The sequence below is a fragment of the Caloenas nicobarica genome, chromosome 15 (assembly GCF_036013445.1).
Source record: "Caloenas nicobarica isolate bCalNic1 chromosome 15, bCalNic1.hap1, whole genome shotgun sequence".
NCBI classification, from domain to species: Eukaryota; Metazoa; Chordata; class Aves; order Columbiformes; family Columbidae; genus Caloenas; species Caloenas nicobarica.
In genome coordinates this window covers 16,467,660-16,495,656 of record NC_088259.1, presented here as the reverse complement: position 1 = coordinate 16,495,656, position 27,997 = coordinate 16,467,660, and the positions used below count along the sequence as shown (strand labels likewise).

Below are 27,997 nucleotides of genomic sequence, written 5' to 3'. Positions count from 1 at the left end.
TTTTTCCCCAAAGTGTTTGTGAATGATGCAGAAGGCTGCAATAAGCCATTCTTGAAGGCCGTCTCGGATTAAACTTCTTCACATGGGACAGCACCACTCTCCATGAATTTTAGTACGCTCTTCTAAACATGCCCTTTTTGCTGTATATATGAGTTCTGCAGGGGAGTAATACCCAGCACTAGCTAACCAAAAAGAACAAATTGGATGTAATAGTACAAAATGAAAACACTGCAATAACCTACTGAAAGTGCAGCTCTGCTTCCTTCATCTCGGCAGGAGCGGAGGATGCTGAGAGCAGAGCAGCAATTGCTGCAATACCCGGGTCAGAGGGTGCTGCAGGTCCAGATTTCGACACCAGGTTACTGCACAGTGCCCATGGGGAACACGGGGCAGCAGAGCAGGATTGGGAAGAACCAGCAATGGAGCAAAGAGTAATCTGGAGCTTACCAGGAGGAAAATCTGAGGATGAAGCCATCTTAAGATCCCATTTTTGGATGCTTGGATGGCCCCTCTCTGAGTATGCCAGGGACATTTCTCCTTCCTCCAGGAATTTTCAGTCTGACGACCCTCCTAAAAACAATTTTGTGTGCTGCATCTTTCAGTGCATTGCTTACTGGTCACTTTGTCAAAGATGCAGCTGGAAAAGGTGGGTGAAAAGCAGATTTTTTTTTTTTTTTAATACCCCAGCACCAAGCACTTGTCCAGAGGGCAGAAACCCTTGCCTAAGTCCTTCAGCACAAAGAGGCTCAAACCCACCCCATCCCCAACCACTTTAGATTCAGGCACCAAAATTCCCAACAGCCTTGCAGCAAAACTTTCACTTCAGTGTCTGACCCAACCATCCCTGTCCTGTTGAGACTCAATTTCCAGAGTGACTAAACATCCAAAAAGGGCTTTACTTTTTTTTGAAGTAAATTTGCTATCATCACTGAACTCCTAGCATTGGAGTGCCCTAAAAGGCATTTTGCTGTCCAAACTCTTCATGAGAACACAGAATTAAGAATTCTGGTGAATGCTTTGTTTTCTGCAAAACCAGTTGCAATGCAGGTTTTCTGTAAAGTACATCAGGCTGCTTCTGCGGAAAGGGCAGAGAATCTGGAGGGAAGCCTTTGAAATCTCCTGTCTGCGCTCCTGCCAGCTCCGGAGGGGGATTCCGCAGAACTCAGGCGCGCTGTGGAAGACAGAAATGATTGTCACCTGTTTTCAAGCAGACGAAAAGACACGATCTGGCTAAGCTCCTGTGGCTCTGCAGGTGGCAAGTCCTGGGGGCTGGGAAGAACAGGGGTCTGAAGGGACAGGGAGAAAAGGCCCCAGGTTGAAAAGCAGCAGCATGGCCCCAGACTGGGGAAGTTTTCCTGCCCTGTGCAGAGGAGGGGGTGTCACAGGTGCCCTGTAGAGATGTCACACCCATGGGCAGCACCCAGCCCAGGGCTCCAAGTCCTCAGCCCAGCGAGTCCCAGCACATAGGGCTGGTTTAAGTGCAGTGATGAGACGCAAGGACTTGACATAGTCACAGGCTTCACTAACTGGGGGCCAGCTCCTGTCCTTATGTCCTCCCCATCTTTCAGATTGCAAGCTTCTGACCCTCCCCTTTCACATGGTCCCTGATACAATGAGGTTTCCCCCCCTGCTCCTAGCGTTTGTGTTCTGCCTTTCCAGTAACTGAAGTAAAAAAAAAAATAATAAAAAAAAAGAGCAAAGATTCCTCAGGATCATAATAGAGACTTTTAAGAGTGTTGTCAGCTACCTACCTTTGTATTTTTCCATACATTAAATGTTAACTACCCAGCCAACGTAATGCAAAATTTAAAAGGCCCTCAATACAAGCAGTTACGTCCCAGTAAATCAGGAAATCCCAGCAAACTCCAAAATTTCTCACCCACTGTCATGTTTGAAGAGCAAGCAGCCATTTCAATATTTCACAATTGTTCTCTAAAACCCTTTGATGGCCTTTCAAGTTCACATTAGCCCATATACCACAGATGGAAACACTGGCATCCTCTGCCCTGGGCGCTGATGCTAAGGGATATCCGCCTTCCCTTCTATCCCAGTGCAGAGCAGGTCCTCCCCATGGGCTGTCTCTGCCTGGACATTCTTGCTCCCTTGCTGGAAGGAGAGGGGAGTTTCTCCACACCTCCTGTACCACCCTGCGTGCTGGGGGGACATAAGGCATATGGAGATGTTCTCTCCAGTGTTACTCAACTCCCTCACCCTGTCTCTATTTTCTGGCACGTTCACAAAGGTCAGCCACAGCCTTGCACTGGAAAACCAGAGGTGAGTGAACCGAGCCCATCCCAGCACTCATTTGGCTGTCTTACAGATGGCTGCTCTTCAGACAGGTTCTTTTTCTCTTGCACATAAAAAGTGAAGGTGATTCTCCATCAAAATCAATAGAGGAGGTTAATTAAATACCTCTGCTCAGCAACACATTAAAACCTCCTCCTCAAGCTCAGTGTGTGTGCGAGTGATCTTTGCCTGCCTTGCCCAGACCAGTCCCTTTGATTCACAGAGGGGGCTCAGGGACACCAAGCGGCAATTCAACTTTTCTGATTACAAAGGGCTACACAAGTATCATTTCAATAGATCTTAAGCTCCATAAAGCAGCTACAATTTGTTCCTAGCCCAAAGCTATTTGTCCTGCACGGGTTTTTTTTTCTCCTCTCATCAGAAAATGTCCTGGTAAAATGTGATTTGACTTTTGAGGTGCCACGTGTGGCTCCACGATCCCTTCCTGCCCTGGTCTTTGCTCTCCTGAGCCCGGCTCACACAGGAAAGGAGGCAAGGAGATGGGGAGCAGCGGTTTGGAGGCTGATGTGGGCTGAGTGAATCCCAGGGGCTGGAGGCTGCAGGGAACATGACGCCTCTGAGAGCAAATACCCAGGGTCCCAGCAGCTACTTTTCCAGTTAAAGCAGCTAATAGCCCCCAGGAACACTGCAGATGAGGGAATTCAATGAAGATGCATTGTAAAAAGCACAATTTTTGAGCTTGTGTAGTTCCTTCTGGGTAACAAATGTAAGTATTTTATTCTGTAATAAAAACTAGATTTGCTTGAAGCTTCTGTAACAATAACTTGAGGATAGCTCAGCTGTTCAGCTTCCCCAGTGCTGGGTCCTGGCAGCTTTTGACCTCTTCTCCACGGCTGCTGAGATGACATTGGCCACCAGCAGGTCCTTCTAGAAGAATTCAGTGTGTCCATTAAGTTAAGGAGCGTGTCCTTTAAGTTAAGGAGCGTGTCCTACTGCAGCCATGCAAAGCGCTGAAGTAATGTTGCACAGGTACAACTCACCCTGGAAGTTCCAGACCACTGAGCGTGGGACATTGGAAACACTGTCCCTCGGTGTCTCTTTCTCGCCTGCTGAAGAGCCTGCCTTTGTCTTGTACTGATGGGTGCGCGGAGAGGACGTGCTCCTGTCTTCTTGCTGTAAAGTCAGAATCAACAATGTGAACTGCAGGTCTCAAAGCGTCTATTCTTAAAACATCCATCCTTACAGATTTTAATTTAGTAAACCAAGAAAGACCAATTCAATTTTGCAAGAAATTGACTAAAACAAGGGTTTCCCTGTGGAAAAGGATTAATTAGGATAGGAACAAGCACAAACAAGCAGCAATGTCTGGGGAACCATCCCAGGAACTTCAGTGGTTTGCTTTACAAGTCTTTGCAGTGCAATCTGAGACCAAATCTCCCAACCATTTGCTTGATCAGGAGAAATGTGATGCTCCAGCCCTAACATGGACTAAAGCACATTTTGAGGAGGAATGACTTTGTAGATACAAGCAAATCCACTGGCCTGCTCACAGTGTTCAGGTTTACACACAGTCTTTCCAGACACTGAAGGAGCACCTCCAAAAAAGAGCAGGGGCTGTTTCTGCACTGAGCAGCTGCAAAGCTGCAGCCTGGGAGGAGATGCACTCTCCAGCCAGTGCCCTGCAGGAGGGCACATATAAATGTCAGCAATCACAAGCAAAGCAAGCCCTAGTCATTCAGTTCCTTCATGCCAGGTACCACCAGGCTTACCAAAGGCACTGGAAAGTCCTGCTTAGCTCTCAGAGAGAAACAGGTCTGCCCAGGTCTGGAATAAAGGGTCATCAAAGCAGCTGCCATCACCTCTTCCCTGCTTCAAATGTGACTGGTCCGTCAGGGAAAAAGCTGCACAGGGTAGCAGCTCTTGGTGCTGTGAGAGGACACCAGGGCTGCTCTGAGCCAGGCAGGTTGTGCAGAGCAGCTCTGGCCCTTGGGGAACACCAGTACAAACACAGCATCCCCTAAACGCCCACCTGAGCATCTCCTGCCCAGCTGGGCGGTGTGCAGGTCTACTGGGCCACCACTGTTTGGGTTGGGACCCTAAACTCCAACAAGACTTTTTTTTTTCCACCAGCTAAATATTGCACCAATGCACTTTATAGTTACAGTCGTGATGCTGAGTCACTCCAGAGCATCTTCCCTCTAGTTCTCACTCGTTATGTTGCCATCAAGAACCATCAACCCTCTGCCCAGACCCTGAGGTTCATTCTGTAGAAATAAAAGCACAGCGTTGTGTGTACTTGAGCTCATGAGTCCATTAGCTATATTTAGTTCCCATCTACCCAAGGATTTGCAAGAAAACGGATGAATGTGCAAACTTAATTGCAAGTTACATCCTATAGATTCTGACAGTTATGTTTTCCCCTTGAAATATGCCTTCAGGATGCAGTTGTCTTTGAGTGTATCTAGTGTTTAGTTACTTGAAAGGACTTTCACAGGATGCTGGAGCCCCCCCAAGCACCCTCAGACACTCAGCAGCAAAGCTGCAGTCTCACAGCTACAAAGCTGATGTACAGCAATGGTATTTTCTGAGTGCAATTTTTTCTACCAGTTCCTCATCCCAAGAGACTAGTCAATACATTAGTTGGGTTAAAAAGCAGCACAGTAACAATTCTCAACAAACATTCAGAGAAGTGGAAGAAGATCACCAGCTGATGGAAGGCAAGCCCTTGCTCTTTTACTCAATTTTCAGTTTATATTGAACCCTGACATTCTTTTCTGGTTGTAACATCCCAAGGCAGCATCTTTCCTTGTTAAACCCTGGGATTTGTGGGTCTTTCAACTCTAATTCAGAAGAGGTCCACAGGAAGAAAATAAATCTAAAATGATGAAACAGTCAATTCAGAAGAGCTGCCTTCTATTGCTGCATTTGAAAGATACCTGCTTGACCCAACCAAGTTATTCTGTATTCATTTACTTGTAACTTGGCCAAAATTAAAACTGCTCAGGTTGGAATTTTCTACATCAGGTATTGGTCTCTAGTAGGAATCAAAGACTGCTTCAGGAAAATTAGCTATTTTCAATGACCAGATCAGGGGAAAAGTATACAACATTAACTGGAATGAGTTTGTTACTAGAGAATAACAAAAAAGGGCTTCAGCTGACATTTGCAGGTTGCACCTCTCTGAAGATTAACAAGGGAGAGGAATTAGGATTTCATGAGAAAACCTTAATGTTAGCATTTCATATAAGTCGGTTGCTTGATTTTGCAATCCAAGTATCCTTCTAATATAACAAAGAGTGAAATTACACCAACTACACTAACAGAACAAAACCAACACCACAGTGGAGTCAGGAGCCTGGGAGCTCTCCCACTATATTGCACCAGTAAATAATTTCCACAGCGTGGGACTCTTCCTGTTCTATGGTATAAAACCCAATATTTAAATAAAAGGTGAGCATGAATTTCTGAAAACATCTATGCAGTTCACTGAAGAATAAACATAAATTTAACAGATGGTTTTGCTGTGTAATCATACACTGGAGATACCAAAGCATGCAGTGAATTTTCTATGTGATGACCTTTTTCCACAAGGTGAGGGACTTCAGCTGGGTTTGTTAGCATCCCCATCCCCAGGAGTGTGCGGGAAGGAGAACTGCGCTCCACAGCCTCGCTGCACCCTGGTACCAACCGTACGTGGCTGCCCAACACACTCCTGCTCCCCACGGCACCCTGCAGTGCTCAGCCTTTCTCCTCCCTTCTAGAAATCTTTCCTGGAGGTGTCTGCTTTGAGGAATCTGCTGTGTTTAAGTTGCTGGAAGATAACGATGCCCCATCGCTGCTATTTGGTCTGTGCCTGGTGCAGCAGGCTCCTGCCTGGCACACAGTGCATGGCCACTGAGCCTTTGCTGTCTCCTGATGCTCTTTGGAACGGGACAGCAGCAGGGGTCACCCCGCAGGGGACAGCCCTTTGGAAGGAAAAAAAAAACCAAACAGGGTAGATCACAGAAACAGTGAAGCTTTCCTTTGGAAAACAAGCAGCAGTCCCTGTGCAGAGTAAGCTTGATGCGATGCTCTACCTCGGTTTGTCCCCATCACTGTCCCAGCTCTGCCCCTTTTCCAGCCCCAAGCTGCGATAGTTCCCTCCCACCACGGCCAAAGCTGCAGCAGGGAAGCGGCTGTGTCAGCAGTTAAATATTTTCCACTCTCGATAGGGGATTTTTTCTTTCAGTCCAGCCTGTCCGAGGATTTTCATTGAGCTAAACAAGTATGCAGAGCGCACACACTGAAGCTCTGAATGGAGCAGGACCAGCAAACCTGTTACTAGTGGGTCTCTTGACCTCACACACTGCACACACCAGGGTTTACGTTGCTGTAGAACTGGACCCATTTCTGACCTTTTGGACTCCAACAGGTTGCAGTGAGGAGGAAGCAAAGCCTGATTGCTTTAGTGTTACAGGAGAAAGGACAGAGAGGGGCTATAGGATAAAACTGGTTCTATATTTAAGGCCTGCATTGGGTTGTTATGGCAACAGGAATTCCAGCCACCACCGCGGGCTCCTCCGAACGCCTCCCCGCCATCCTCTGCAGAGCCCAACTCTGCAGCACTTGCCAACCTCCTGCCTAACACTTGGGCCGAAGGGGAGGGGGAAAAAATGCAACTCATCTTTTCATTTTTCCCCAAAAAGTGAAAATCAAACGAGAAGAACAGCTTAGATAAATATGCCTACAGATACAAGCACCGAAAGCAGAGTCTCAGGGCAAAAAGGCTCAGACCCTCTCAGGTCAGGGAGCCCACCAGCATGACAAAACCCACCTGGTGTGTCCCCAGTGGGGACAACCACATGGCTCCTGATGCAGGCCAGGGGTCCACAAGGTGCATCCTGGTGGGGTGGGAATGAGCCCGTCCTTCCACACCCACCGCTGGGCCTCACCGGGGCAGACCCGAGGCTCACACATTCGCAGCCTGTCCCTCGCTGTGCCACTTCTCAAACTCAGTTTCTTTTTTCCAACTGGTGGAAGTCTGCATTTCATCCATGCATCCATCCATCCATGTACTTATATGGTCCTCATCTCCACTGTGCCCAAATCTCAAGGGCCACCGGACATTGTTTGCTTTTTTTTGCAGCTATCATGCTGGAATTCATAAACAGAGAAGCTGTATGTGAGACACATGAAGTAAACCTTCCCTTCCCCATTACTAAAGCCTCAGCTGGAGTCCTGCATCCAAGTTTGGTCACTGTTCATCAAGAAGAAGAGGCCCCAACTGGCAAAAGCCCAGAGGACAGCAATAGGAGTGACCAGAGATGTAGAAAACAGCCTCTAAGGAGAGATGGAGGGAAATGGGCCCATTAAGTCATGAAAACGGAAGGCAGAGCGGAGATGGGGTAAGAGTTTTCCGTTCACAAAAGGTTCCTGTAGAAGAAAGCAATTATTTGCTTTCCGTATCTGCTGAGAATCAGATAAAAAATACTAGGATGTGAGAATTAGATGCCTGTTGGGAAAAACTTTCAAAGCAGAAATACAGTAAAGCCCTGGGGTAGACTGAACAGGGAGACTGGAGGGTGGAGGCATGATGAAGACTTCCAAGAAAAAGGTGCTTAAGCATCTGTCAGGGATGGTCTAGACACATTGATCTTGGGTTGGTACAGGAGGATGGACTAAGGTATGTCTTCATGTCCCTTCCTACCAAATACAGCTGTGATTTTTCTATGAAAACCTCACATATGCATTACAGTTACACACTGACCTTACACACGCCTCAGCAGCCATTTACAACAATTGGAGTCTTCTTGATCGCAATGGCTGGAATTAGGTCTGGTATTTCAGAAGGCAGATAAGGTTTTCAGTGTCACCCCTGGAACCACCTCGCTTTGCACAGTCAGTGACTTTAGTCTCACCCTTTCATGGCCAGACCAGCCTGGAAGCTCCTTGTCCCCAGCAGCAGCATTCACAGGTCCCTCTGCTCCATTTCCTCCCAGCTGATGTCCTTTTACCTTAAATTATTATAGCAAAACCTGTTATTAATCTGTCAAACACAACCCAGCACTTCAAAATGGCTGTAATGCAATAAGACTTTCCCTGTAGTCTGTCAATGCCTGGTTTTCTAAGCTGCTTCTGCTAAAGAGTCTTGCCTGTTCTAGAATTAACAGCAGCTCATTGCATCTTACCAAGAGTCAAAACTCCTTTGCTTACCAAGAGACTGTGGAAAAGAAGGCAGGAGTTTGCACACAGCATCCCTGCATGTCTGAACAGAGTGCAATTACTAACGGGGTGTGGTACCACATTAACACTGACACAGCAAAACCAGTGGGGAGGCTGCTGAGCAGCAGGGCAGCTTGAGTCTCAATTGATTTGTGTTGCAAATATAAAACCCGCAACAATCAATAGTTGAAACAGAGAAAAAGTGAAGGAGGGGATCAAAATTGTTATGAAACATTTTTAAATTATCACAAGAAAGTAGTGACTGACCTTATCTGGAATAACTTTGGTAACTTTGCAGTCTAATTCCAAATGGGAAGGCAGATAGCTGTGTACCAAAAAGGTCAATTTATGGGTTAGATAAGCCAGGAACGAGGCAAGCTGCACCAGAGGGAGACCTCTGCAACCACTGAGAGGGAAACAGAGCTGATGCTCCAACGGTTGTCTCTTACCTTGAAATTTTTTCCTTGAAAGCTCTTGTACAAACCTCTTTACCTTTGCACCCCACATCAGCTCCATGTGCCGCGACACAACTGCGCACTGTGCAATGGCTGCAAACAACGGGCACAGGGCAGCACCGAGCCCCCTTGAACACAGTCTCCTAAGTTGTCCAAAAGTTTTCTTTTCTGGTAAATTCAACTCTAGGAAAGTAAAGCTCAGAGTTATTGGTAACCAAAATATGCAGAAGAGGCGCACCAGCCCAGAACAGCCGTGTCATCCAGTTGCCCCTGGCTACATCCACGTATCAGCTTTGCAGCTTGTCCTCTGCTTTTAGCGACTTTTTCTAATTCACCTTGAACTGCTGCCACAGCTGCAGAATACTTCAGGAGAAACAGGAGAAGCCAAAAAAACCACAGGGCCCACATTGCCCTAAAAATAAACACCCGAGAGGAGTCAGAGTTATTAAAACAGTGAGTAGAAGAACTGGAACCAACAGAGTCCCCATAAAGCACAGAGAGCAAAACACAGATCAGTGTCAGCACCACCGTGGTGACAAGTGCCACCATGGTGAAAAACGCCACCGTCCTGGTTTACGCACAGCACCACATATTATGGCGGGCTGTGAAACAGTCTCTTTACAGCAAAACCACAATTATTGTGACATAAGACTGAGAGGAAATGCAGCCCATCAGCAGCACAGCGAAGTATCAGATCGGTCAGTGTTAGCTATTTTTGTTCTTATTAATAAATAAATAAATAAAATCGTGATGATTAAGTGCAAGCAAAATAGCACTGTTATCAATACAGAGTGTCTATGCAGTACATTAAACCCAAGTAATTTAAAGAGCAGCGTATATCAAATAAATAATTCATTCTCTTTTGGTAAGCACAATGCCACTTTAGCTGCCTAAATTTTCAAGGAGAGTGTTGCTTTTTAATTAAAATGGAGGCATTTACAAATGCACGTGGGCCTTTAATTATTCGTGTTTGAAGCAAGCTGACTTGGTTGTGCATTAGAAAGGAAAAAGCCGCTTTCATTTTTCTGTAGATTACACCCAGCAAACTGCCAGAGCTGTGAATAAGCTCAGCAAGTGTGTCTTGTGATGAGAGTGAGTTTTTGTCCCCCGTGCAGCACAGAGTCATCGGGGAAGATGCGTTTGCTGAGGTCAAACTGGAAAAAACAAGAAAGTGCTGGAGAGGCAATGCAAGGCAGAATCAATCTGCCTCAGTGCCCGTCTTAAAGCAGGTTCTCCCAGGGCAATTAGGGATATTATGAAGGCGGATGACCAGAGTGCAGAGGATTTCAAAGGGTTTAATTGCTTTCTTCCTAACAGCACTGCAGACAACAGCCCTCTGCCTCCTTCCCAGATCTCTGGCTCAACAGGAGCTTCTCAGCTGCTTTGTGGGGTCTGGACCTGGGGAGGGCAGCACAGCGGGAACATCAGCCCCGGTGTGAGCACTAACTTCCACAAAACACATTTCAGCCCAAAATAAAACTCTACTGCTAGCCACCCTCAGGAAGTAAATCAAAAGCACCCAACACATTATTTTGAATTCCCTGGATTTTTACCCTAAGCTGCTGAGTCTTGAGAGCCCAACTGAGAACTGTGAAACCGTCATTGACACGCACAGGCTGCTGCGAGGCACCGGTCTGGATGCTGGGCTGTTCTGCCCCAACCTGCTTCTCCAGCTCACAGCAGCTGCGGGTCTCTTCCATGTGTTTTGTGTGTCTCAAAGCACAGAAATTACAGTATTTCAATGAAAATTAAAGGAATGTTTGGGTTTAAACAGCCTGCTGGCCGTAACCCAGCAAGGTGAAAGCATAGGAGAGTTCTGCAGTAGAGATGCTGTGCTGACGACCAGCGGCTGCTCAGAGAGGCTGCACCTGAACCTGGTGTACTGAGCGTCAAGAGAGGACTCACATCCACCACTGGCCAGCTGAGCAGATCTACCTGCGTGGAGCAGAGTTGTGGCATCACCGCTTTGCCCCAGAATCCTCTGGGAAGCTCCCGGCTGCTTTGCTGCTCTGGCTTTTCACAGACAGAACTTTCCAGAGATGCTCTTTGATGCTGGCAGCCTCTTTCTCCACTGCATGGAAACAGAAGCAGAAATTCAGCTCCTAACACACAAGTCTTGCTGCAGCAGAAATTTGGCTAGGAACACAAAGCCTTGCTGCAGCCACTTTGCACCAGATTTGCCCAATTTATGTACCTACAGCTCAGACACCAAACCTGGGCCAATGTGGCCATGCACACCGGGAGCAGACGCAGCCCTCGGCCCTGCAGAGCTGTGTCCTTGGGGCCACAGTACGGAGGGCAGGGGCTCCAGCCCGTCCTAGCTGTGCCATCTATTGCCACCCGTGGCTCCTTCACAGAGGGCCAGCTCTGGGCAGAGAGGGAGACGAGGCAGCAGGCAAATTCCCACCAGCAGGAAGAAGGAAGACTTCCCAGTTCACCCGCACACCACTCTGCCTTAGAAAAGCTGCTAATGTTTAAAATATCTGCATGTGTTCAACCACAGCGGTCCCACAGACAGTGGTCTCTGAGAGCCATGTCCCCATCAGAGCCTGGGGTGAGAGGTTCCCTCGTCCTCCCCGGGCCACAGCTCGGCTCTGGCCGTGCTGCACAGCACGTCCCACCTGGGAAGGGGCAGGACGGTTTGATCCCAGTCACTTCCAGCACACTGCAGAAACCCCTCCGAAGCGGCAGAGGCAGCGGTGACGAGCAGGGTGTCCCGGGGCCGGGCTGGCTCCTGCCACCAGATGGGGCTTGGGGACCGCGTTCCGGAGCATCCCCGGCCCCCGCGGCACGGCCGCCGCCGCTCGGAGCGGAGGGGCCGCGCTCCTCCCCTCCCCCCGGGCCCGACGTGCTCGCCCCGCTCCTGGCAATTCGGCCGTGGGCTCCGGACACCCCCGGAGGGGCCTGGTGGGCTCAGCGGTGGGCAGAACATCTCCCGAGCCCACCTCGGAGCAGCTCCGGGCCTCCCTGGTCCCCCTCCTGCATCCCCGCGATGGCCTCAGCCCCATCCGCATCCTGCCCCAGAGCACTGGCCCGAGGCAAGGGGGCAAGGTCGGGCTTTTGCAGGGCTCTGCCCCAACGCCCACTTCCCCTCCGGGCAGGATGGGACCCATGGGGCACAGCTCCTCGTCAAGGTGGAAGCACTAATTGCTCTCCACTGCTCAGCACTTATTTTGGGTTGCACTGAAGCACCTGCTTTATTTACAACCTGTTGAAATACATGTTGCAGTTGGGGGTGGTGGCTGCTTTGCTCCCCTTCACTGCAGGTTGGTTTGGGGCTGAGCTGTATCTCTGCAGTTTCTCCTTTTTATCAATACCTCCTCCCAGGGTCTGACTAACAGAGGTTTGGCCAGGAGACCGGGGGCAGCAGATCCAGCCACCACATGCACACACGGTAGCTGGGGGTGCAGCCCCCTTCTGCAGAGCATGTGGTTGCTTTCCTTGGGATTAAACGCCTCCAGCAGTGAAGCAGAGAGCAGCTCTCAGTGAGGCAGAAAGCCTGACCTGTGTTCAAGTAACCCTCTCGCTCCTGCAAGGCAAATAGCTCCGAGATCCACCCACGCCTAGTGCCAGACAGAATTACTGGTCATTGAGCTGCTGTAAACCCCAGTCCTGGCTTGTTTCACCCCCCTCTGCATGGGCTGTAAACCCCAACAGAAATAAGCTCTGTTAAAGACAGCGTATTCCGTGTCCCCTCTGCCCTGGGGGGGCTGGCTGCCTGACGCTGTGCCATCCTCAGGCCGTTCAGTCACCTGTGAAAAGTTTCCAGCTACAGAAGCAGCTCTGAATTATGAATGAATTTGCTTTATCAAGTGAAGGTCGCGGCTCAGGCTCAGGGATTAGGTCTCAGCCATGGGCTAAAGACACTGTTGTTGATAACAAAGGCCCCAGCATGCACGTACCCTGTGATGGATCCCAGGCCATCAGCCCGATAACACAATTAGCTGCTTTAATGCAATCAAAGAGGGAGCAGCACTTGGATGAGAGTGGGGCGGCAGGAGCTGGGGTGCCTGGGCGCGATTCCTGGCAGCACAAGAGTGGCTGCATCACCCCCATCCCTGATCCTCCGCCTGTCTCACAGGCTAATGCAAATCGCAGCAGCGCTGAGATGTGGCCGCACGGACCGTGCGGAGGCTGTTGGATTTACGCCGATGCTCCTGGGAAGGCGCTGCCCATCCCTGGCACCTCCCCAGGCAGAGCAGGGAAAGCAGAATTTGCTTGGTCCCACCGACAGGTCACAGGGCACCGCCACGGCTCACATTGGCCCGGCAGCAAGGCACTTATCGCGAGGTTTTATGGCTGAGGAAGCATTCCTGTTCACCGGGAACCCGCTGCACCAGTGAACAGGTAGTCCCGGTGTTGTGGGTGGTTGTGCAACAGAGTGCCGAACGTGTCACCACATACGTGGCCTTCAGAAACTGCCCTGCTGTCCCTGGGGCTCGAGACGGTGCTTGAGCTGATTTCTCAACTGGGTGTCCAGGCATCCTGTAGCTCTCCCCAGCTGACCAGCCCTGCCTGTTTGGCCCAGCTGCATACTTGCGAGAGTCTTTCGGAGGAAACGGGTTCCTTGGGAAGTCCTCTCCAGCAGGATTTACTAAGGGCAGCTGCCTGAGAACCAGAGTTAACTCTCCGTGACCCCGCTGTTCCTGTTCATTCTCCTCTCGCCTCTTCACTACCAAGAGCCCTTCTTAAATAACAGTCAATATTGTCCTATCGCTCACGCAGGGGAAGAATAAATATCCGGGGACACCCTGTCCTTCCCGTAGGGGTTGTGCCCAGAGCAGCAAACCTGGGGGCTCCAGGGGCCAGCAGGACCCTCTTGCTGCGCCTGGTGGGGGAGCAACACCTTTCCGTCTGGGGGAGAAAAAGGCCAACCCAAAAACCGCGGGCTGGACGGTGACTCACAGTGCTACCTCCCAACCCACCCGCTCCCGGGAGGAAATCAGTGATTCAAAAAGGGAAGAAAAATGCTGCAACTAGAAACTTTGGCTAAGAAAAATGGCTGCAACTAGAAACTTTGGCTAAGAAAAATGGCTGCAACTAGAAACTTTGGCTAAGAAAAATGGCTAACTAGCACTGGAGGAGCCTCTGAAGCCGTACTGAGATTTCACCAGGGCTATAACTTCGTGAAGGAGCCCGGCTAAAACCGTGGGACGTGCCAATGCCACATGCCAGCAGCAGGGCTGTGCCGCCAGCCACTGGACAGACAGCTTGGCCTTGTCACGCCAGGACAGACACTCTCAGCACTCCCCAGCCCTGTTCACATTCATGACTAACTCATCTCCATCTGCCCAGCCAGCAGGCCACATCATCTTCGCAGCCTTGTCTTTAGTTACATGGGGGAAGCCACTCCTGGTCTGGTGCTTATAGAGAGCTGTCTCTGGCAGGAAAAGGTTACACTGCACAAACCTTCGGTGGGGAAAAAGTCATTATGTTTTCTGTGGTATTTATCAGACGTTCAGAAAAAACCTGACTTCTAGAGCAGGTGCTCCGAAGGGGAAGGAGTAGATGCAAAGCATCTTTAGCCTCACACTTCCACCTCGTGGTCACGGCAGCACAGGGATCCGTGGCCCTGCCTCTCCCCAGCCCGTGTTGGTGCCCACGCTCACAGATCCCAGCCCGCAGGGGCTGGGGGCTGCCATAAAAATGCATGTGAAACCCCTGCCCCAAGCTCCTGCTCAGCCTTCCCAGCCGCTCCCGAGCCAGCCCTGGCCATCCTAGGCAGATTTATTGCGCTACACAGAGATGAAGTGGGGAAAGAATCAGGAGGAAACATCCTGCTTTGGTGGCATTTTTTTGGTTTTGGGGTTGTGGTTTTAAGTGGATTTTTTGTGTGTTTGTTTGCCTGGGATTTTTTTTTTTTTTTTAATTTTTAAAAATTTTTTTCTTTTTAATGTACTCCGCATGAAAGCTGGAGGGTTCTGCAGCAGAAGGCTGAGCTATTTCCTCGCCTGAGCAGGCAGCGCGCTCCGGCAGGCGTGGGCTGCTCGGGAGGAAAGCCGGGCGGAAAGCCGGGCGCCGCGGCTGCTGGCGGTGGCCGTGCCGAGCTGTGCTGCCACGCCGTCCCTTGCAGGGCTCCTTCTCTTCGGTGCCCTCCCAGCACAGCCCATGCAAAAGGGGGTTTGTTGCCAGCTCTTCATTTTACAGCTGGCCCTGGCGGCGAGAACCACACATACCCCTGGAGGCTTCCCCACCCTTCGTGCTATAGGGGCAACCCCCGATTTCTACGTGTGCATGCAGCCCCTGCCCAGCTGCGCAGGCAGGACGCAATGAAACCCCTGCAGTACCTGTGAAGGGACACACCTTGGGGATCCCCCGAACCGCAGCCAGGGACTCGCACCAGCACGGGGCCAGGAGCCAGGCGGGCTCTTGCCCCCGCGGGGGGAGCCCAGGCCACCGTCCCCGGGCGGGTGGCAGCGGCTGGGAGGACCCTGCCACCCTGCAGGCTCCAGCCGAGCGCCGTGGGTGGGAGGAAGCTTCCCAGAAGACAGGGAGCTAAATAAAGGCAAGGCCTGGAATAACCCAGGGCTGCCAGCTATTTATTCTAGCGTGCCTGTACACTGCAGAGCAGAGGAGAGATTTTTAAAGCTGCTGCAAGGAAGCTCGTCTGTCTGTCTGGGTTTGTTGATGAAAAATCTAATTATCAACTTTCCCCACCAGCACCTCTGAGTGCTGCATCACCTTCAGTCAAATCTCTTCCTAAACCTACCTCCCTCAAGGCAGCCAGCCCCTCCGGCAGTACTGCAATGGAACAGATGCTTGGAAGAAAGGTTTTAGGATATTCGGAGCCTGGGGAGCATCCCCATCCTGCACTCAGCTCACTTCAGGCAGCAAGTCCAGCTCAAATGAGAAATTTCTAACCAGGTTTCAGCACCCAGGGCTCACTCTTCTCCACGCATCAGCTCTCATAAGCACTTACCCCACTGAGCTTACAGATCCCACCTCCTGTGAAAAAAGCGCACCCTGGCCTCCTATAAAAAAGAACAACCACTGCAATCTTTGTTCTTGAATATGTATTTTTTTACTGAAAAAAATCATTCATAAATTAACAAATACAAAAATGTACAAACACATGGGTAAATAAATGTAATGACACAAAGGATTGCTTTTGCTGAGAAGTGTGTGTGTGTGTTTTAAAACACTAGTCTTCAGTGCAAAAATGTCCCCCTGGCACCTCTTAAAAACATAACAGTAAGCTCAAAAGCCATGACGATGGAAAGCTACTTTAGAGTTTAAAGTCACTCCTGACGGTGAGCGACTCGAAGCACGTGGCTGTTGCTCAGGTGGTACCTTCCTTAGAGAAGCAGAACTTCACAAGTAATGAACTGTCAATAAATAGTTTTGCAAATAAAATCCACATGGCTCATTTGAAAGGAAAAAAAAAAAAAAAATCAGCATCGAGCAGGACCTGCCCTCCAGCAGGGCTGACCAACTGTGTTGACATAGAAGGGGCGAACGAGTGGCCTTGTTGAATTTCAGCTGCCAGAATATGTACAAGTTCTCCTTAATACGAGAATTTTTACACCATAACAGCACATGCGTTTGACAGTATGTTTAACAGTTACATTTACTATACAGTATTTGACATAGCAGGTAAGATTAACAGTGCACATTTTCAGATATTCCACATTTTAGAAAGGGAAAAAAAAAAATAAATCGATGTGATTAGAACAAAGGAACTATGAAGAGGGATGCTGCTGGGGGGGATGGACCCTTTTGTGCCAACCATAGAGTGCATTTCTGAGCAAAGGTAACGGCTTTTTGTTCAACACAAGGTGCGATGGGTGTCAGGTACACATCAAAGGCTGAGGATCCCGACTAAGGTAGTTTAACACCTACTCACACACACATGCATGATTCCTGGGGTAGTGAACTTGGACTCTGTGAAATACATTCCTTGTTTGAAGCACCATTAAACAAAGACAGATTTCTAGCAAGGTCTCAAGATGAACGAAAAGAGGGGCAGGGAAATGCGGGTTCAGCATCTGAAAAGGGTCCACGTGAATTAGAGATCCGAGATTCAGAAGCAAAAGTCTTTATTGCTATATGCGCCGTAAAAAGCAAATCCTCACTTCTGTCTATAAATAACCAGGTTGAATCCCCTCGGGAAGTGAGTTTAAAGCACATGTAAGTTCCAAGACTTTAAACCTAAGTTACAAACTTATCAGCGTTTCTCAAGGGCAGGCTCGCTGTCCTCTCATACCAGCCGATAAGATCTACACAACAAGAACGCGTGTTTTCTAAACTAACGTCTTCTGGATACAGGTTAGGAATGCCCTGGGCGGTCACACCCACAACAGATGCGTATGGGGATCATACGTCCACGGAACCGAGAAAACAATGTAAACTATGATAAGGAAACCGAAGGCAAACAACGCAATAAAAAGAAAGTTAAAGCACTTTGGAGGTTAAGTACCCACCATTATGTATAAATACAAATTAAAAAGCAACCCCCAATGTATTTAGTTTTAAGTCAGAGAGGTCCAGTAGCAGCGAAGGTGCGGGCGCGGGGCGGACTGGGTGTCCGCGGGGAGCGCTGGGACCCAGCCTGCCCCAGCACCACATGGGAGAAGGGAGGGGGCACTCCAGTTCGGATGGGGCATCGGCCCAAGCTCTCCGGTTCCCAGTCCTCATATTTTCATGAGCTTGATTCATGTGTCCTTCATTTCCCTCACTCACCTGCGACAACCTCCCCACCAGCTGGGCTTGTGCAAGTGCCACCAGGCGCCCGTGGCCAGAGCCAAGTGCACGACCTGGCTCCGACTGACAGCACCTCAGCGTGCTGCTAGATTCGCACAATAAATACAACGTAAAATCACCTCCCGAACCGTACTGTCACATTGCAGGAGTGACCGCAGGGTGCTGCTGGTCCGGGGCAACTGGCCCGGGGGCTGTGCTTCCCGCTGCAGCGTGGATGAGAGCTCTGGAGCATCTGCCAAGCTCACACTTGCCATCAGTAAGACAGAGAGCAACAGGCAAGCTTTTGGATTCATGTGCACACCATGTTGCAAAAAATGACAGAAAGGGGAGTTTTTCCATAAATATTCCCATCTCCTCACTCTCCCTGGAAAAGTCCACCTCTGCGGTTTCTGGAACGAGTGATGACAGGGCTGTATTTCTCATCCGCTACATCGGGAGGCTTAGGGCCCCGTCCCACAAACATCTCTGCCTATGCACAACTTAAATCACACCAGCAGTCTCACTGGCTTAAAAGGGAACACCTTGCACAAGTACAGTGATGCACACACAAGTGTTTACAGAATTCAGGACTAAAATGAGTGACTGTATGTAAACCTCTAGCTTGGATTTGAGCCATAAGAGAAAAATAAAAAGGGGCAATTTACACGGGATATTTACACTTACACTTCTTTAAGAAGCGATTCTGTTATATATACTTCAAGCAGGTCATTTAAAAAACTGCACAGACATAGAAGAATGGTATCAGAAGTCATTCGATCTCCCACCAGGGCAGTTGCTGAGCGAATTGCTCCCAACGTTTGCTGTCGAGAAGCCAGAGTCCCTCAGCTGAGCCGGTTCCTGGAGGAGAAAGCACATCTGAGACAAGTCCCGGCGTTGGAGATTGCTGGAGGAGGAATGTGGAGACGAGAGCAGCAGGTCGAATCGTTGTCCTGAAACCCAGAAAGCAGGTGGCAGAAAAAAAAGAAAGAGGCTGCTGAGCTCGCTGCACGAGTATCGGGCTGGATTGGTACAGCTAGGGCAATTTGTGCGTGCACTTTCAGCCTTATTCTCCAAAATACTGTGATCCTTCATTAGCCAAAGTGTTGCTTGTCCTTGATAACCCTTATAAAAGAAAGTCTAGTGTGGTGCTTTCTTGGTGAAGGGCAGAGCGTTATTTTCTTCTCTTAATATTCGGTCACCAGAGCCAGCTCTGGTGTCAGGTTAACAGTGATGTTCTTATACAAGGCGTCATACGTGACGTTTGGAAAGTAGTTCAAGTTATTGAGGCCATCCAGGGCTTGCCTTTCTTTTGACTTCCTCAGCAAGGCGTACCTGCGCAACGAGAACCAGAGGCCAGTGTCACTTCCACGTATCCCTCAGAGCCCTACAATGTCCTCCCAGTGCGACTCCAACACCCTTAAAACAGTCGGTCCCAGCAACAGCTACTAAACAACAAATTTCTGAGCCCTTAAATAAAGATAACCGTCACATTTTCTATATTCTATATCAGGAAATATCCCAAACTTTAGAAAATTACAGACCATCACTTGAAGAAGTGCAAAATGCTCTCTGTGCCACCAGCAAGCACCCATCTGTCAAAACAACCTGTAGCTCCTGCCCCAAACCTACAGGTCCCATTCCCAGGAGGGGACCGAGCTCAGGGGGTCCTGCCAAGCCCTCACCAGCCAAAACATCCTGGAGAAAAGCAGCTGATGGGTGATGTGGTTTTTTCCATTTTTAAGAAACTGGACCACAAACAAGAGCAGAACTAAATGGCTTTAGTCCAAGGGATGGCGTTGAGGAAGTAAAACTAGAATAATGATGGTTTAGGGAAGGAAACTGCAGCTGGTGCACAAAAATAGCCTCGATCAATTATGAGATATAAGGGCTAAAGGTGGGAGGGAAAAAATAAAATGAGCAGAAACATCTCAGCAGCAGAGGATACTGAGTTTCTGCAGCACAGTGCTGGGGGCCTGGCAGCACCAGGGTGAGCAGGAGCTGCGGCTGAGCCCTGGGGACAGAACAGACACCAGGGGAGGGATGTGCCAGGAGGAAGATGCTGCGTAGAGAGTGAAGAAGGAAGTGCCACAACTGGCTTCAGTCACAGCATCAGGACATGGGCAAGACACTTAACATCCTGATTAACGCTCTCCTCCTCCACGGTGAAACTGTTGGGTCCCCCTGCACCCTGCTCAGGTGGGAGAAGCCCCAGTGGCTTTCGGATGGCAGCAGTTAGTCCTTGCCTGCAGGTCAGTGCAGAGCAGAGGGAAGCAGAGATTTTGGAGGCGGGACACTGAAGATATCTATCGCTAAGCCTGGCCTAGGCTGGGGCTTCAGACACAGCCGTGCTCAGCAGCTGGGTATCAGCCTCGCCTGGGCAAAGCTCTGCCTTGCCCATCCTCACCACAGATCCCCCCTCCTGCAGCACCGACCCCCAGCTCCTGCGGACCCTGAACTGGGGCCAGGAGACGACCATGGAAGCACTAGAAACAACAGCTCAATCCCACAGCACTCCCGACCCTTCACGCTTCAAGGGTTTGACTAAATATGGCTTTTTAAGCTGAAACAGACTTCTCTTTTTCAAGAGTGAAAGAAGAGAAGTATCTCTTACTGCCTGCATTCTGTCCGACACAGAAATGAAAAGTAGGGCTAAAGATGACATAGCCTCAAATGGAAACATCTCCAAAAATGAATCTTCTGTAAAAAGAAACCAGTAGATAGCTCAAGTGGTGTCTGCAACATAAACCCTCCTTACTGCCCCTTCCGCCAGCAGCCATCATAGGATGAAAACAGTGTGAGTGCCACCTCCTGACTCAAAACCCTGAACCCTGCTCTCTGCCTTCTGCAGGCTGAGCACTGCCTCCTTCAACACTTCTCTGCCAGAAACACAGCAGCTCTGATTTTTGGCAGCCGCCACCCCTTTAGGAACATCCCCTTCAAGGCACAGGACAAGCCTTCAGCCTGCCATGATGACAACTCCCCTTTTCAATGGCATCCAAAGCAGCTACAGCCACAAAGTGAGGACCCCTCATTGTGGGGGTGCAGGGTACAAAACATACCGGGGGAATCTGGGCAATGCTCTGCCTCCTTCATCTCCCGCAGTTAGTAGCCTTCATGAGTTAAGGCTGTTACTGCCCTCAAACAGCTGCAAGGAGCCTTGTACCTGGTACAGACACTTTGCGGAGGGCTTTGGAATCATTAAAAACAAAATTTAAAAAAATAACTTGCCTTCCTAAGAACTGCACTTCTCCCCGATGATGGTGAGGAATTGACTTGTATTTTCCTGTGTCTCCTTCTGGCCGAGTCACCGAGTAGCCTGCGTACTGTACTCTGCATTTAGAGAGGGAAGAAATAAAATAAATTTTAAAACAAAACAAAACAAAAAATCAACTGTTGCCTTTGCTGTGCTTGCCAGGGCTGCACAGTGAGCGCGCTTGGGGCTCTCAGAGCAGCTCTTGCCTTCCCACCCTGCAGATAAGCTATGCAAACCTCTCCACTCCAGCCTGGGCTCTGGGCAAGTCACAAGGCGTTCAGCACCTCAAGGCTTCAGCTCAGCCAAGAGCAGTCTGACCTCAGCAGCGTGGGATATCGCACACAGAGCCAGTCGTTTCCCAACCGGCGCTTCGCTGTTTGCTTCCAACCTACCGCCCGTTCCCAGCGAGCCACCGCAGCCGGGCTGGATCTTCCCCAGGCTGGGAGAAGCGAGGCCAGCGCTGGCTGGAGGTGACCACGCGTCCTGCCCAGCATGTGCAAAGCTCGGCTTGCAGAGCCACCGTCAGAGCAGACATCAGGGATGCTGGCTGAGCCAAGCCTGTACCTGTTCCAGAGGTCGTCATCTTCACCGCCCCAGCCCCAGAAGGCATTAGGGAAACCGTTGATCTTCTGAAACTGCTCGACAGTCAGGCCACTCACCCCACCAAAGAACTCGTTGTAAGGGAGCCTGAGCAGGAGAGAGAGGGTGAGGGCAGAGCCTGCCAGCGCCGCAGCTCCCCCCCACGTGCCACAGGGAAAGCCCGAGCTGCGAGGATGCTATTTCTTCTCATGTTTACTTAGAATCATAGAATAATTTTGGCTGGAAGAGACCCTCAAGATCAGGAAGTCCAACTGTTAACCCAACACTGGCACTAACCCATGTCCCTAAGAACCTCATCTGTAGGTCTTCACAACCCCTCCAGGGATGGTGACTCCACCGCTGCCCTGGGCAGCCTGTTCCAATGCCCGACAACCCCTTTCATTACGAAATTTTTCCTAATATCCAATCTGAACCTCCCCTGGCGCAACTTGAGGCCGTTTCCTCTGGTCCTGGCGCTTGTTCCTGGGGAGCAGAGCCCGACCCCCCCTGGCTCCAAGCTCCTTTCAGGCAGGTCAGAGATCAGAAGGTCTCCCCTCAGCTCCTGTTCTCCAGCTGAACCCCCAGCTCCCTCAGCCGCTCCCGTCACACTTGTGCTCCAGCCCCTCACCAGCTCCGTTCCCTTCTCTCAACTCGCTCCAGCACCTCAAGGTCTTTCCCATCACGAGAGGCCCAAAACTGATCACAGGATCGAGGTGGGGCCTCACCAGTGCCCAGCACAGGGGGACAATCACTGCCCTGGTCCAGCTGGCCACACTAGTTCTGACACGAGCCAGGATGCTGGTGGTCTTTTTGGCCACCTGTGCAAGCGCACACTTCGTACAACGCATGGGAAGCAAACAGAGATTTACCTTTTGCCTTTTAAAAAAACCTAACTTAACAGTGGTTCCTTATCTATCATGATAGCGCAGAGGAAGAGCAGTGCTTACAGATACATGTACTTATCCAGCTTGGCTGCAAAGTGCCTCGGCATCTGTCCACACCCATAGTAGTTACGGTCATTTTCTGGTATGTGGTCCACATCGTGAAAGATGAGACAGTCCCAGTCCAAATCCTTCATTGCTTCCCGAAAGCCAACGTTGAAGAGCATGGCGCGGTTAAAGGGTTGGTTTCCAGCCTAGGGGAGGGAGAATTCCTTCTCAAGGGGAGCCCCATGCGGTTCGTGCTCCGCATGTGCATTCTCAGTCTTATCTAGAAAACCACAGAGGGCAACCAGCTCCCACATCGGTTGTGCAAAACAAAGTGATGTACTGGAACAGACAGACTGGTAAGATGAACCAAGACTTAAATATTTAATCTACCATACAGGAGTTAAAATAAAGATGTTAAAGCTATTAGATACTTGGGGGGATGGTGGAAATTGAACAAATTATTTTGATCCATCTTTTTAAGATAAAGGAAGGAGAGCAAAGTATGAGGTATATTTACTGGGTGGAGGAAGCCAAGTACCTTAAGTGACAGGTTCACACACACAAATTACAGTCTTATGTTTTACAGTCATGAAAGTCTCTCAGATTAGTGCCCACATAAGAAATGCATAACTCTGGTCAGGCCATTCCCGTGCCTAGGGAACACTCCCTAGAACTACTACAGAGATACAAAAAAAATAACACAGCATTATTCAAACAGCAAATACCTGGTTCAAAGTTGTCTTTTAAAATCTCCCCTCCAATATAGTATTTTTTAAAATTGAATCTCTATTGTTTTTTCGTAAAAGCAGTAATTTTTGGGCATGCCTCTCAGCGGTGCCACTTCTATGTAGAATGAGACAACTTAAACATTGCAACGTGAACCCCAAACCTTTAAATGATGTGATCTGACAGGTAAATGCCTCGGGACAGGGGGCAGAGCTACGCTTGCAGCTCTTGCTGACGCATTTCTAGTGCGGCGCGTCCACACCCCAGCAGCTGCTGCCCCGACCACCCTGGGGCTCACTCACTTGTTCCACAACGTAAAACGCGAACTGTAAACGTTGCCGCTGCAGCATGGGAATAAGGTGTCTGAAGAGGACGGGCAGATGCTCGTATCGATTGCGGAATGGGATGAGGATCGCCACCTGACGGGGAGAGGACACGGCTCTTACTCCACCGCACCAGCAGCTCCCGCCACCAACTGGCCCCCGGCCGGGGAGCAGGACTGGCTGGTGCCACAGGGAGGAAGCAGCACCAAACACGGCATCTCAGCTGTTCCATGTAGGGCTCAACGGCCCGAAACCCTTCCGACCCCCACGACATGGACTGCTTGTCCACTTTTTGTTGAATTGCTGCTTTGGGGAAATTCAACATAACCTTGAATAGGAGACCAGCAGCCCCCCGCTCACTGCCTCTGCCCAGCGCTGGGGACAGCAGGAAAGGGGACGGGTCCTGCTACGCTGCCCTGGGCCAGCCCAGTCTCCGTAGATGGGAGTCCCCAGTGATGCCACCACCTTGCCTCGCCAGGTCAAGTGCCACCCCAGACAGGGCGAGCTCCCTGTCCCACTCCTTAGCAGTCCCTGCAGAAACTCAGAGCTGACTTCTGCGTCACTAAAACAGCCCCTGAGCTCAGCAGTTCTCCCCCAAGCGCTGCAGCCCCACATTTCCAAGATCCTTATACTCATTACTCTGGAGCTGCAGCACATCAGAGATGTTCCTGTTAACACCATCCCACCGCGCCCAGCAGGGACACAGGGCTCCCCAGCTCCCCGGTTACCTTCCAGTGAGGCAAACAGTCGCTCGGCTTCCAGTGGCCTCCCAGCTTGATGGAAGGGTCCTTTGCGAAGAACTGGTGGATATCCTCCATCGTGATCTCGCTCATATTTACATCGATGGGGCCCTCTGTGGAGACAAGCAGAGGAGGGGGTCAGGAACCGCTGGTCCTGGATGGGGGGGTTCTGCTGCATCCCTGCCTGCTGTCCCCAGCACTGAATGCAGGCAGCCTCCTCTTGTCCTCAAATGCCAACAAAACTGATTAGGAAATGCTGCTGGCGTGACTGGTAACACCTCCATCCCTTCAGCGGCTGGGCTCTGTTCAGCCTCCATGGCTGCTGGTGGGTGCAGCTCTCCAGAGACCCAGAAGCATCAGGGCATCCCCTGCGGCTTCATACAGGTTTCCAGCAGGCACCAAACCCCACACCTCAGCAGAGAGCAGTTCCCCCTCTTAGGAAACATTTACCCCCAAAAGCTCAATTTTCCACTGCAATATCGCTTTGGGGGAAGCATTTTTTCCAGCTGCAGCTCCCTTGGGGGCTCCAGCGTTCCTCCCACACCAGTCCCTGCCCGGCTCAGGGCTGGGACCAGCAGCGCAGCCAAGAAGCAAGGAAGCCACCGCTGTCCCTGGAAAAGGGCTGCCTGAGCCCTTCCGCCAGCTCCCAGCACACAATCCCTCCTTTGTTTGTGTTTGCCAAGCGATGGGCTCCTGCTTCGGAAGGGATACATGCCTCCGACATAGCAGGGATTAATTTGTGTGAATGGTAAACAATGATTTCCCAGGAGGTGATGGGACTCCAAACAGCACTCCATTCCAGGGAACACCACGATGTGCCCTCCAAAGCCACAGGGAGCAGGATTGGGGCATGGAGCTGTCAGGATGCTACTCACTCATAGAAGGGAGCCTCTCAGGACAGGTGTGGTTGGGGAAGTAGGTAAAGTCTTCAGGAAGAAACGTTGTGGCTTGTAGAAAGGTGTCATTGTGATTCAGATCAAGAGGATAATCTGGGGAAGGAAAATACAAAAAGAAAAGCTTGAGTTGCAGGTCTTTGTATTTTCCGGCCACTTCCCTGTGCCCCTGCAAGCAGACTCCAAAGCCACCCGCAGCTGGGGATGTCCCCAGTGGCACTGGGGATGAGTCTTCAACTCGCAACACGGCTGGATGCTTGTCCCCATCCTGGGGCGGGTGGCTCCGAGATGGCTGGAGCAGCTTCAGCTACTTTCAACAAGGCTGTGCCAAAGAAAACAGTGTTTTCTGGTCAGAGTAGGATTCACGAACACCACCTTCAGGTATCACAAACAGCTCAAAATGAAGGAGCACATGGCCCTTGGACGGAAAAGCTACTCAGCACCTTGTCCCTGAAGGGCCATGGCACAGCAAGAGGGGTCGCAGTCCTCCAGTGGGTCCCTTCGTACCGCGGGCTCAGAGAGGGAAGCCCCCAGTGCCAGCAAGGACTGTCAGCATAGCAGCCTGCACAGGGAAATCCTGCCTCCTGTCCTCAAAGGATCAATAAAAAACTATCAAATTACACACAGCCCTTCCTTCAGCTTGCATCATGCAAGAGTAGAGGAGCCCCCATACCCCAGCAGGTCACGGCAGTGCCCAGCGTGGCACATTTCTGCAGCCCCCACACTCCCCTGTGTCCTTTTACCTCCTGGGTAAGACCCTCCAGCCTGCTACGCCTGCAGGTGTTTTAAGGAGGTTTTTACATTACCACCAACTTCTGCTTTCCACAGTGAAGTCACCAGCTTTGCATAAGGCAACTTTAGCCAAGCACGACCTTTGTTTTAGGCACCAGAAAAAGTTCCCTGCCCGTAGCAAGGCACCAGGTGCTACAGGAGGATGCTGCTCTCCCGGCCCTCACGCTGCCCGCAGTGCTGCGGCGAGGACGCACTAACCAGGCAGCGCCACCCACCCGGGCACCCGAGAGCAGAGCCAGGGAGGGAAGACACTGATCCCCGTGTTAATATAATCCTTGTGGCCACAGCACCACGTGCCTTCCAGATGTCACCACCATCCGTCATGCATCTGCTTTGACCTGCCTGCGAGGGAAGGTCACCCAAGGACTGTGTATAGCACTTGTATACATTAAAACCGTCCTCGCAGCCGGTGCTCTCCGGGCAGGAGGGGTATCAGCCCACTCCTGCAGAGCTGGGATGGACCTGAGGCCCAAGCAATGCCAGTGATTTCAGAAGCAGTGGTACTGGCATTGCTGCTGCTAATCTAGGAGCCATTTCCCCGTCTGCAGCAGATGGCAGGAGCACAGGCTTTTGGAGGGCTCGGAGCCCCCAGGGCTGCAGCGAGCACGGCAGCCGGGACCGCAGCGGGACGAAGGCTCCCATCGCCGCAAGCCGCAGCGGCGCAGCGTCTAACCCTCCTCCTCCCGAGGATCAGCTACTTCCTCACCCTGTGTCTGCTTTACTTGATATTTCCAGCCTTAAAAATAGCCCAGGCTGGCAGCCCTGGCTGGCTTCGGCAGGGAGAGGAGGTGACCCAAGGTGTCGATCTCTTGTGCAAGTTGATAATTCCCCTCCCGTGCCCATCCCCAGTCAGAGTACAGCTGAGCCAGCAGCCACACCACCCACTCCTTGCAGGGCTGGGAGGCAGGGACACAGCTTTTATATATATATATATAAAATAAGGAAATAATCTTGCCTTTTAAAACTCTGTCAGCCCCTGCTGACGAACCCCTGCAGCAGAGGAGCTGAGCCGAACTCCGCGTGACGGCTGCAGCCTGATGCCAGCCGCACCTGGGAACCGAGACCAGCGGGAGGCACCGGGGACACGTCACCAGGGAAGGTACACGCTCAATGTCACACCAGCCTGAAGGCAATGCCTCACCATGGCTTACACCCGGCCATGTGCATTTGTGCTTCTGCTGTACCGTGTTTACACCAAAACTTGTAACCCTGTTATCAGCTCTGTATTACAGACTATAAGCAGCCTGGGAGTGGGAGCCTGCAACTCCGCTCCGGCATTCTGCCCAAAGTACAATATATTATTTGTGGCAGATCTCCAGCCAAGTCATCTCAGTTCATCCTTGCATGGGAAGAGTGAAGCTTATGAGCACAGGCTCCTCCACGTGCAGGGAGCCAGGGCTCTGTGCACGCATGCATCTAAGAAGTTTTTTTTTTTAAATATGAAACCTGATCCTCCAACTGAAATTTGAAAGTGTTTACCCTCAGAACAGTTGAAGCTAACAAGTTGAATTCCTGGAAAGCAAAGAGATTTTCGGCTCAATATCCCATCTTTTGAGGTCTTTCAAGATTTTCAGCCCTTATACAAGTTAGAAGCATTGGAATAGTTTTTGTATACATATCAATACAATTTTTATATATATACAGTAATTCTATATATAATATGTATTTTTATTTTATATAATGCAGATGTTTTTACATATAAAAATAAAATAAGCCAGTTAGAGTTCCTACCCTGCATTTACCAGCATAAATTAATACCTTCGAGAGAGAGTGGTTCAGTTCAACTCAATTTCCAATGGAAATGGAATCTTTGATCAAAATGACGATTATTCAAGAAATACCTGAGTCATTCACGCTGCTGTTCCTCTTGGCATAGGCACTGCGGACCACCTGCTCGTACACCTGAGCTCCTATTGTTCGCATGTTTTCACGAATCATGATGCCTTGGGCTTGCATCATGAAGAGGTAGGTGTTCACTGCCAGGGAGGAAAAAAATTAAAAAAATTTCTATGAGCATCACCTTTTGTAGGAAAGGGAAATAAGTGTCTTTTGGAACCATTCCCAGCCTTCTGCTTGGTTTCAGCTCCCTCCTGCCCAGAGGATCCCCAGGTCGCACGTGCCCCGGTTGCCCGATGGGAGCTGGGAAGGGCACGCAGTTGGGAAGCGGAGGCGTAAGGCAT

General features: G+C 50.4%; 1 protein-coding gene and 1 long non-coding RNA gene across 2 annotated transcripts; both read right to left on the bottom strand.

Moving 5' to 3' along the window:
* Nucleotides 1-844: 844 nt before the first annotated feature.
* On the bottom strand, nucleotides 845-15,348 carry LOC135994989 (uncharacterized). The gene is made up of 3 exons (XR_010607061.1): nucleotides 15,191-15,348; nucleotides 3,288-3,420; nucleotides 845-1,171 (listed from the first exon to the last, which is right to left on the bottom strand). It is a non-coding gene; the product is annotated as an uncharacterized LOC135994989 (long non-coding RNA).
* Nucleotides 15,349-15,982: 634 nt separating this feature from the next.
* On the bottom strand, nucleotides 15,983-27,788 carry B4GALT5 (beta-1,4-galactosyltransferase 5). Its single transcript, XM_065645574.1, has 8 exons — nucleotides 27,659-27,788; nucleotides 25,008-25,121; nucleotides 24,121-24,245; nucleotides 23,372-23,488; nucleotides 22,362-22,549; nucleotides 21,400-21,522; nucleotides 20,811-20,912; nucleotides 15,983-18,914 (listed from the first exon to the last, which is right to left on the bottom strand). Exons 1-8 carry the CDS (start codon nucleotides 27,774-27,776, stop codon nucleotides 18,767-18,769), a joined length of 1,035 nt encoding a protein of 344 aa, XP_065501646.1. The 5' UTR covers nucleotides 27,777-27,788; the 3' UTR covers nucleotides 15,983-18,766.
* Nucleotides 27,789-27,997: the final 209 nt, after the last annotated feature.

Excerpts from the sequence above, each read along its gene's own strand:
- B4GALT5 (XM_065645574.1), bottom strand. The coding sequence starts at position 27,776 with ATGATGCAAGCCCAAGGCATCATGATTCGTGAAAACATGCGAACAATA. Across the intron at positions 23,489-24,120 it reads ACTGTTTGCCTCACTGGAAG|GTGGCGATCCTCATCCCATT; the intron begins GTAACCGGGGAG and ends TCTCCCCGTCAG. Across the intron at positions 18,915-20,810 it reads GAAGTGCAGTTCTTAGGAAG|GTACGCCTTGCTGAGGAAGT; the intron begins GCAAGTTATTTT and ends CTCGTTGCGCAG.